Source organism: Neurospora hispaniola (assembly GCF_033458365.1).
Source record: "Neurospora hispaniola strain FGSC 10403 chromosome Unknown B0T23scaffold_2, whole genome shotgun sequence".
NCBI lineage: Eukaryota > Fungi > Ascomycota > Sordariomycetes > Sordariales > Sordariaceae > Neurospora > Neurospora hispaniola.
In genome coordinates, this window is record NW_026944407.1 from 550,565 (window position 1) to 560,619 (window position 10,055).

At 53.1% G+C, this 10,055-nt stretch overlaps 4 protein-coding genes across 4 annotated transcripts; 2 read left to right on the plus strand and 2 right to left on the minus strand.

Annotated features, from left to right (window-relative positions):
• Positions 1-41: 41 nt before the first annotated feature.
• Positions 42-2,225, minus strand: B0T23DRAFT_63917 (uncharacterized protein). The gene has a single exon (XM_062841569.1). The coding sequence runs from the start codon at positions 2,032-2,034 to the stop codon at positions 151-153; it is 1,884 nt and encodes a 627-aa protein (XP_062695003.1). The 5' UTR covers positions 2,035-2,225; the 3' UTR covers positions 42-150.
• A 673-nt stretch (positions 2,226-2,898) lies between these two features.
• On the plus strand, positions 2,899-4,744 carry B0T23DRAFT_372560 (uncharacterized protein). The gene has a single exon (XM_062836742.1). The coding sequence runs from the start codon at positions 3,206-3,208 to the stop codon at positions 4,694-4,696; it is 1,491 nt and encodes a 496-aa protein (XP_062695004.1). The 5' UTR covers positions 2,899-3,205; the 3' UTR covers positions 4,697-4,744.
• Positions 4,745-5,004: 260 nt separating this feature from the next.
• On the plus strand, positions 5,005-6,296 carry B0T23DRAFT_63991 (Maf/Ham1). The gene is made up of 2 exons (XM_062841571.1): positions 5,005-5,442; positions 5,499-6,296. The coding sequence occupies exons 1-2, from the start codon at positions 5,245-5,247 to the stop codon at positions 6,171-6,173; spliced, it is 873 nt and encodes a 290-aa protein (XP_062695005.1). The 5' UTR covers positions 5,005-5,244; the 3' UTR covers positions 6,174-6,296.
• Positions 6,296-7,996, minus strand: B0T23DRAFT_63935 (FAD dependent oxidoreductase). The gene is made up of 2 exons (XM_062841570.1): positions 7,623-7,996; positions 6,296-7,547 (listed from the first exon to the last, which is right to left on the minus strand). Exons 1-2 carry the CDS (start codon positions 7,802-7,804, stop codon positions 6,419-6,421), a joined length of 1,311 nt encoding a protein of 436 aa, XP_062695006.1. The 5' UTR covers positions 7,805-7,996; the 3' UTR covers positions 6,296-6,418.
• Positions 7,997-10,055: the final 2,059 nt, after the last annotated feature.

The following is a 10,055-nucleotide window of genomic DNA, read 5'->3' on the forward strand; positions in this document are numbered from 1 at the left end:
CAAGCTACTTAATGTTTAAATTTGAACTCCAAACTCCTCCGACTCCCAAACTACCCCTGAGAAATAAGAAAAGTACATGTAGAACGCTTCGAGGAATACTCTTTCCCTGCTCCAACATATGTAACCTGCCATTTGCGACCTCGACATTGTCTACCAACTAAGACCAGGAATACGTCTATTGTACGCCTTTGCCTCCAACTCCGGCAACTCCTCTTTCCCCCTAGCCAACGCCTCCCGCACACGCTCATTCTCGACATCCCGAATCTTATTCCTCGCCGATTCCAGCCTTTCAACTCCCCTGTCGATAGTTTCGACATGTACATATAGCGGTATATCAAGACCAGCATCCCTCGCCACCTCCGGCTCTCCAACCCGGTCTCTTAGCCCGTTCAGGCTGGCCTGAATGTTCTGCAGCTCAACAATGAGTTCGCTGACCTGTTTTACGGCTTCTGAGCGCTGGTCCTCAACCTTCCTAAGCAGCGCCAGCTGGTTGTTGTAGCTCTTGCGGTTCTCGGATTTGATGCCGATGTAGGTCCACAATTCCCAAAAGACCTCCTCCTTCTTCGCCTGTATGTGTTCCTGAGTTCTAGTCACGAAATCGTATATGACTTCGAGATGGTCTTCTGCCCTCTGCAACGTAATCAGGACGGCTTGCGCTTCCCTTATCAGGTTGGCAATTTTGTCCGAGACGCGGATCGTGTGGTCGATGTACTGGTCCAGAAGCTTGCGCTCCGTGTAGGCGGATGGCTGAAAAGGGGAGAAGACCCAGTCCCACCACTCGCCTAAGATGCCGCGGTGCTTCATGTCATCCGATAGTTCATCGATGTACCGAGATGTCCATCGGTTGACGCTGATGATGGAATCTATTGTTGATCCCACGCGGGTGTTGAACCTTTGAAGATCCCAAGTTGCCGAGCTTGCGGCATCGATGTACCCGTCAAATTCAAGTATCAGTTGCTCTTTGCCGTGAAGCTGGCTGTAGCGGACCATGGTACGCAGGTCACGGATAGCTAGCTCGGAGCGCTTCATCTCCAAAGGCAACGAAGCACTTTCGGCAGCTTTCTCTAGAACCCCCTCAAAGCGATCCTGAATCTCTATTACAGGGTCGAATTGGATGTGCGTGTTTGTTTTCGCAGACATATCGAGACAGAATGGCAGGTTGAGCCATTTTGCGCCTGGTACACGACATACTGGTGATAGGGCCGTATAGAGGGATAATGTCGCCATGTTCTGGACCATGGAAAGGAGTCCAAAGATGAGATATACAGATGCCAGAATGGCGATGGGTTTTTGCGCATATTTGAACGCAAGGCCAACGACTCCCAAGGCCCAAGAAAAAGTGTTGAAAACGGCATCCGGTATTGAGTCGAAAAATCGGTCAAAAAACCCCTGAATCTCTGGCGCCTGTTGTCGTTTTGATGTCCCAAGTCTAGACCTCCTCATTTCTTCGATCCTCTCTTCAATATCCGCATTGACTTCGGTTTCCTCCCCTGACGATTGATGATTCTTACGGGAGTCTGTTGATGCGTGACGGCCGGAGCGATGTGTTTGTCGGTGGCGTAGACCGGGCAGCGAAGGCGGAAACTGTCGCACTGTCATGGACGACCGTGTGCTGGATCGTCGGCTGTCGACAAGTCTGCTATCGACATCGACCATGGGCATGTAAAACTCCTGTGGTGATGGCTGGATCCGGTGTCTCATGTTTTCGCGAGAAGCGTGCCGGACAGATTGTGGAATTGAAGGCCGGAAGGGAGTTCTCATGATGACTTGATCGTCGTCCTCGGCTCTGTGTAGGAAACTCTCGAGACTCTCGTCCTGTGACCCTCCTATACTGAACGGTTGAGATCCGTCCAAACTGAAGGGCTGGCTCCCGTCTATATGCGAGTGATCGCTTTGGCTGGACAGGATCATATCGTTGCCATCATAGTCGTCGGGCATCAATGAGGTGTCGAAGCTATCATTCTCGCCTCCCTCGACCATGCGCCACGAACTCGATACATTGGGCGGCTGCCCTGGTGGTTGACGTCCCGACATGGTTACATAAACACCATGGAATGAGCTCGTGGGGAAGCTATGATAAAAGTTGCGAAGTCAAGGTTTTATAGAGATAGGATCGCGATAACATGGAGCGTAAAGATCCAAGGACGTCGGGATTGTTGGTTGGTGTGTGTGAACTTAGGCAACAGTGCTTCTTGTAGGTGTCCTGATTTGATTTGATTGTTGACAGCGGGGGGACTCGGCCAATTCTTAACGGCAACTGATAACTGGTTCTTTGTTTACCGTGAAGTCGATTCCAGGCTTCAAGTCGCTCAAAAGCAAGGGGCGCACAGATCTATACCGTGTAGAGGAGTCACGATAAGGCACCGATGCACGGGGATAAGTGGTGAAAACGGAACTATCAGCTGAGGCGCGTGAGATCAGAGGTGACTGTTCCGCGGGTACAGGATGTATAGAAGAACAAGAGAGATGGGTATGTTCTTTGATAGTCCAGCAAATAGCCCTAGAGAGATGAGGCTGAGTGAGATGTCGTTAAACCAAGCAACTGGAATGCGACGGAAATGGACTAGGTGAAGGTTAAACTGTAGGGTAGGCGGAGAAGAGAAGGGAGACTGAAGGCAACTAAACGTCAAGTCAAGGTGGTGTAAGGTACCGATGCACGCTGCTACAGTGTATGTATGTGCCGCAGCGCATATCCTGTCACAGGGACGGGATGATGTAAAGAAAGAAAGAGTTCTGGTGACCTTGCTTTGTATCGTCGACTTCGGTCGGTCACAGAGAGCAGCAGGACGGTGACTCGGTGAACATTGAAGTGGTGAGTGACGTCGAGAAGAATCACGATTCACGGCCAGCACCGCGTGTCTCACTTACACCTCCATAGAGGTACCTATCACTCTATCACCCCAAGTCACCTGCCCCCGCCCGGCAGACAGGTGCCCCACTGATATGTGTTGACGGCAAACGGCCCCGAGCCGGGGTTGAGGTTGGAGGGCTGGCCCAGTGGTGTCCAGGGCGGGGACTCCTTGCAGCGGCAGGGGCATATGGGATGAGCCGATCGCTATCGCCAAGACAAGCGCGACAAAGAAGCCAGCCGCCCGACCTAGCTTCCATTCTGTCTGGAAAAGTCGGGTTTCCCGTGATCACACCCAATTCCAACACCTCTTAACGACAACCGCACATCCTGACAGTGTGGAGAGGCGACGGGAGGATGCTCTCTCCACGGCTTACAAGATGGACTTCGCGGGCTCTTTTAACCCGAGCTAGACCGCTCGCTCGTCCTGCCATCTCCCAAGTCCAGGTGCGCCATCGGCTGTGCTCGTCTTGCGCCAGCGCGAACCCCGTCCCCACGAAGCCGGCAGCGCCCGACCATCGCGATCTCGGAACACAACAGGAGCTCTTCATGACCTCGATCTACAGCCCTGGATCGCCCATCTTCCTGCCCAATGGCGCCCGCATCTTCAACCGTCTTGTCGAATACCTCCGCAAGCAATACGTTCACTATGGCTTTCAGGAAGTCATTACCCCGACCATCTACAAGAAGGCGCTCTGGGCCAAGTCGGGCCATCTCGAGAACTACGCCGACGACATGTTCACCGTCACGAGCACATCTCCCTCGCGCGCCGATGTTACCGAGGCCGGCGAAGTCGACGAGTACGGACTCAAACCCATGAATTGCCCTGGCCATTGTCTGATATTCGCGGCGCAAAAACGGAGCTATCGCGACCTCCCCATTCGCTACGCCGACTTTAGCCCCCTCCACCGTAACGAAATTTCGGGCGCATTGAGTGGCCTTACCCGTGTTCGCAGATTCCACCAAGACGACGGCCATATTTTCTGTCGACCGAGTCAGATCGAGGACGAAATCAGCAAGACCCTCGAGTTCATCCGACGCGTATACAAGGACTTCCGCCTGGGATCGTATCGTTTGAAGCTTTCCACGAGACCCGAAAACCATATCGGTAGTCTGGAGGATTGGGAGCATGCAGAAGGATCCTTGAAGCGAGCGTTGGATAATTCGGGAGAGCCATGGACCTTGAACGAGGGAGATGGTGCCTTTTACGGGCCCAAGATCGATGTAATCCTCAAGGACTCGGACGGAAAGGAACATCAGACGGCCACCATCCAGCTCGACTTCCAGCTACCCAAGCGGTTCGAGCTCGAGTATCAGGCGCCAGCTCCCGAACTGGAGGCCAAGGGCGAGACAACTACGGACCCCGAGCTCCTTGCTGTCTCCGGACCCGTGAGGCCTGTTATGATCCACCGGGCTGTTCTAGGCTCGGCGGAGCGCATGTTCGCTTTGCTGATTGAGCACTATAATGGCAAATGGCCATTTTGGCTGAACCCCAGACAGGGCATTGTCCTCACAGTAAACGACAGTGAGCCGGTGTTACAATTCGCGCGCAATACGCAGAAGGTGCTGCTGGGTACAGACTCTGCAGATGTTCACGTATCCCCGTCGGGCCTTGCTGTCGACCTCGATGACAGTGCGCGCAGTCTGTCGCTCAAGATTCGCGAGGCCAAGACCAAGGGTTACGGTATGATCATCGTGGTCGGCCCCAAGGATATTGCCAATGGCACTGTCACGGTTGATGCTACCGGCGGTCTTCAGACAGGCGACAAGCCGGCGCAGAAGAACCTCGTCATGGCGCCTGAGGAGCTGCTGCAATTCATGAAGACCAAGGTAGATGCATACGAATGAACGATTGCCTGCCGTTCTGCGTAAGCTACCACTTTGTCTCGGCGTCGCACGAGGTTTCCTACTTTGTTCCTTGGTGTTGCCAGTCGTGCAATCCGTCCAATATCTCGAAATTGTGACTTGCTTGTTTGCTTTGTAGTGACGGTCAAGCAAGGCTGATCACAGCACGTTGAGCAAGTGCCGGCGATGACGCAGTGCCGCCGCTGGTGTACATGGGAAAGTGAAGTGGGGCCACCATTCCTTCCTCCAGCGGGCTTCCATTTGTTAACTCCCCTGTCGTGCACCACTTCCAGAGCTTCCTTCGGTTGACACAAGACGATCGCCGGGCACCTTCCAGTTCCCCCAGCACTTGAAGCAGCGCTAGGGAACAGCAGCCCTGAGCCCCTCCCCCACCGGCACCAACGGGACCGGGAGCTCTCCACCGCTGCCAGGGGCACCATACCCGTTCCACCCCCCTATGTATCCCATTCCATTGCTACCTCTACCTTACGTACAACTTTTGGCAAAACATCGTCTTAGTTACTTTCCTATAACCCAAACAGACACCAGCCATGGATCCTACTGCTCCTGAACCCGAGAACCCACCGGCTTACATCGCCGCAGCCCGCCGGCATGGAATACCGCTCCGGCAGAGCGCCCCCATCAAACGGGGCCCTATGCCCCTCCAGCTTCCCATCCTTGATCATCTACGTACCAAGAGGGTAATTTTGGCGTCGGCGTCGCCTCGACGAAAAGCTCTCCTCAACCAGGTAAGCCATCCTCTTCATACTACGATCTACTCAGGTCTAACAAGTTTACCAAACAGCTTGGCTTGAACGACGTCGAAATCTTCCCATCAGACAAGCCCGAAGACGTCGAAAAGGGCAAGATTACTCCCGAAGAATATGTTGCCGAGACGGCCCGCCGCAAAATCCTGCACGTGTACGAGCAGGCCCTCAGGCAACAAGAAGAAGACGAGCAGAACAAGAACGTAGAGAGGCCTGCCGATCCGGCCCTTGTCATTTCCGCCGACACCGTCATCGCTACACGCTCCGGTCGGATCCTCGAGAAGCCGCGCGACGAGCAGGACCACATCCGCATGCTGAAACACCTTCGTGACACGCGTGTGCACCGTGTGCTGACGGCTGTGTGCGTCCTCGCCCCAAAGGACAACGCAGCCCATCCGGGATATGAGCTAGAGACGCACGTGGAAGACACCGAGGTTTACTTTGCGCAGGCCCGTGACGGACTGCCCGATGACGTAATTGAGGCGTACGTCAAGACGCGCGAGGGTGCGGATAAGGCTGGCGGCTATGCTATCCAGGGAATCGGAGGTATGGTGCTGATTGACAAGATTGAGGGTAGCGTGGACAATGTTATTGGGTTGCCGATTAGGAAAACCTTGCAGTTGGCAGAGAAGGTGATCTTCAAGCAGGGTATCGAAGATGACGATATTGGCAGCGATGAGGAGGACGATGACGAAGAACCCTATCATGACTGATGCGGGGGTACCAGCTGGTTGAAGCTGCCGATAAACACAGGGACGGGTGCCCTCGCCACGGTAGTTCTACTAACTAATTGACCGGGGGTGATAGAATGAAGGGCCAGGCGCCCATACAGAGCTTAGAACGTCAATATACGATAGACAATAATAACGATTGGACTAGAATGCCCTTTCAGCAACAAGTCAGTGAAGTGAAAATTCAATTTCATGACATATGTTGACTTATACATCGAGCCGTGGTTCTACAACCTCGAACCCTTCTCGCTCTCAAGATGCCCCTGAATGCCCTCAACCACACTCTCCGCCACACCCCAAGACAGCTCATACCCTCTCCCTCCCAACCCATAGGCATGCATCACGAAACCAGCCCCATCCACCACCTCCCCCTCCAGCCTCAACCCCCCTTTCCTCGTCGGCCTCCTCCCCACGATATCCCTCACCGGCGTCAACCGCGTCTTCCCATCTGCCAATATGCTCGGATACGTCCCCTCAAACGCCCTCAACAACCTCTCCCTCACCTCCGGGTCCGGCTTCGGATCCCAGTTATCTGGCTCCTTCGTCCCGCCGATAATGGTGCCCGCCTTGAACCCTCTGGGTACACAGAACGTCCAGGTCCCATCCGCATTCTGTCTCGTCACCGTCGCATCGCACGGTTCCTGCACCAAGCACGTCTGTCCCCGAGTGGGGAATACCATCTCGTCGTCACCTAATCCGATGCCGGTGGCGTTCACCACCGCGTCCGCTTGGGGGATTGTCGCTCCGAATTCTTGGACCGAGTCGGAGAATAACTGGAACACTTCCCCGACAGAACGCACTTCCCGCTTAAACACCTTCCCGCCCCTGGCAATGATCTGCCCCAAGAGGAACAAGCAGTATTGCATCGGGTTTACGCACCACGTGTCGTACTCGCAGCCCCATTGAATCTTGTCATCGGGGAACTCGTGAGACTCCAGGACGCGAAAGTGGCCGGGTAGTCCTAGCTCTTGTGACGCCCGCTGGGCGGTCAGGGAGGTGTACTCGGGCCCGGGAGATTCGAGGTATTCGATTCCCTTGAGGAAGGTGATGCCCGCCTGTTGGTCCTGGCCCTGGTTCTGGAAACGTTGCATGCGGTGGAAGGTGGAGAGGGAAAAGGCGTGTTCGCGGATGCGGAGGGCGTGCTCGGCTTGTTGGGTGGGGGTTAAAGGAGTGGAGGAGGAGGGTGGGAAGGGGGGCACCCAGCGGTTGTGGGCGCCGCCCCAGGGGGAGGTGAAGTTGATTTGGGATCGGGGATCGATGGATTCAAAGGGGGCAGGAAGGTCTTTGGCGAGGATGGTGGTGGTGTAGTTGGCTTCGAGGAGGGCGAGGGCGGAGGACAGGCCGATTACGCCGGCGCTTGGATTTTGGAGTCATGTTAGATTAAGTATCCAGAGCAATGATTTTGCTATTCATGATGCATGTCATACTAACCCGATAACGACAACATGCCCCTTGGATTTGGACATGTTGATGCTAAATAATTCCCGTGGACTCGTGGTGTAGCACACTGCTGAATGTCTTTGGGCGAAGCTCACAATCAGAGGAGGCGGCGAGGTTCGAGTAGAAGACGGTCTGAGGGAAAATGTCGTGGTGGCTGGAAACCTCAAATGCATTAGTGGATTGACTAACTCACACGACGATCCTTGAGTCTTGTAAGTCGTGAAAGGTGTTGCCAATATCAAAAATACAAGGGTTCTTGGGGACCTTATATACTATTTCAGATACGTCAACGGTTGGTATCAACACAAGGCTCCGTCTTCGCAATCATCGCCAACGATAATCAACTGTGTCGCCCATGGCACGATAACCCACACACATATATGCAGAGCACGATTCAAATCAAGCACACGACGCCAAGAGGAGCTAGAAAACGTGGAATGACCCGACCGTAAGGCAGACTCGGGAAGCATTCCGGAAATGGAACGAATGCGGCGCGGCCAGCCAGCCAGCCGTCTTAAGAGGTATGTACAGTTCGATACGGGTTTGTTTGTTAGCTCGAGGTCTCAGGTCAACTTCCCTTTCCGATTCCTACCTAGCTACTCATTCAGTTATAAAGTATGGGACAATTCAAAATCAAAATTGATCTCGTCCAGTGTACCGACGTAGGTACCGAGCTAACAAACAAACCAGCACCAGATTGTATGTAGTGGTGGCCTGACGGACAAAGTCCGGTCTAAGAGCGCGGCTGCCCCGTCCCGGCTCGAAGACCGCCCGGAATTCCCCACTTTGGGCCGAACAGTACGAAAGGATTGGCAGTTCTCCGAAAATTGACCCCGGAGGCGACTGGAAAGGGTTGCTATTTCTTGTGAGCTTGTCCGAAAAAGAAAGGGGGACAGAGGGGGGAGAGAGGGGGGAGAGGGGAAGCAATTAAATTTATTTAGAATGCGACAGGTGGACATCAATTTATCTCCAATGGAAAATCGGGAAGATATAAGAACTCAAGATCGTGCATCGCTCTTTTATACTAGGTCACCCGTCTGCGACTATAGTAGCAAAATGAGGGCTAACCATGGCAACGCCTTTCGAACTCTTCATTCTTTTGGTTCATCTCATCTCCCAAAATCCAACGTGAGTTCTCGATTTACTCTTCACCAAATTTCTTCTCACATGAACAAATGTTCAAACGGTTTGCGTCAGGCATCTAGTCTACATAGTAGTCTACGACATAAATAAAGAGAAGCCCAGTCAGCAACTACCAAGCAGTCCATGCAACCAGCCAACCACCTTCGCTTTGAGATCCAACAGAGTGTAAAATACTTGTGGAATGTCGCATCGAAGATCTTGCATTCAAATCAGTGTCAAAACTCATCCCCCAAGACCGTACACTATGCCCATGCTGAGTGGATCTTCGTTTGCGAATTCCAGACACGGGACCGCGGAGATAGAGAATGAAAGGATGGTCAATATATGTCTAGAAGCATGTTTTTCTTCTTCTTCTCCTTCTTCTATCCATCCATGCAAACGAATCGGTAGGTAACAACAGCTCACCGCAACCCATGAAGAAGTTGTGCATGGTGCCCACGCACGACATCGCGAAACTAATAGATGTGACTTTATCCGGGAGTCTCTCGTGCCGGTACCATAATAGAAATTCATGAGCTTGCCTCATTGACTTATGCGGGGAGTCAGGGCGCGGAAATAGAAATGTGAAGGGGAGGGGAACAAAAAAAAAAAAAAGGTAACAGCCGGTTATGACTCGCAGGTGATATTCGTTCCCAGTAAAGAGTGACGCATCTCGTCTGTCTCCGTGGATCTCCGTACCGGCGAAGGAGAACTAAATCCAGGACGGATTTAATCAAGCCGCGCACGGAGCTCGTGTTAATCGATACTTGAGAATGGCCTTTAGGTTTATACAGAACCGGAGAAACCTAGTTGAACTTTTGTAGGAGTCCGTCTCACCTTGGAAGTCAGCCCAGAAGTGTAGAAGCAAAAAAAGGGGGTTTCTGTGCAGACTGTGAGCTTATCCAGCCCTCGGCCGACGTACAAAGGCTCATTATCCCACGAAACGGATATTCCTTGATTTGCACAACGCCGCTCGGAAATGAAAGCGGTCTTTATCACCGTACCCATTCGACAGCGATAACACGGTTATTCTGTTCGTGGCGGCAAAGGCGGCCACCTGAAGCGACCTTGTCAACGCGGCGGCCGTTCCTGATGGCCATCCTTTAGTACATTAGTTATAGGTAGCACAAGGGCCAAATTGCGCTTCAACGACCCTATCGGCAGCTGATAAGTCGTGATCACAATCAGACAGCCGCTACATGTGTCTGCGACGGCTGAATCGCGCTGAGGAGGTTTTGGGGCGGAGATCACTGAAATTTGACTCTGTTGAACAGCAACCCAAGTGACATTGTCGGGTCACAT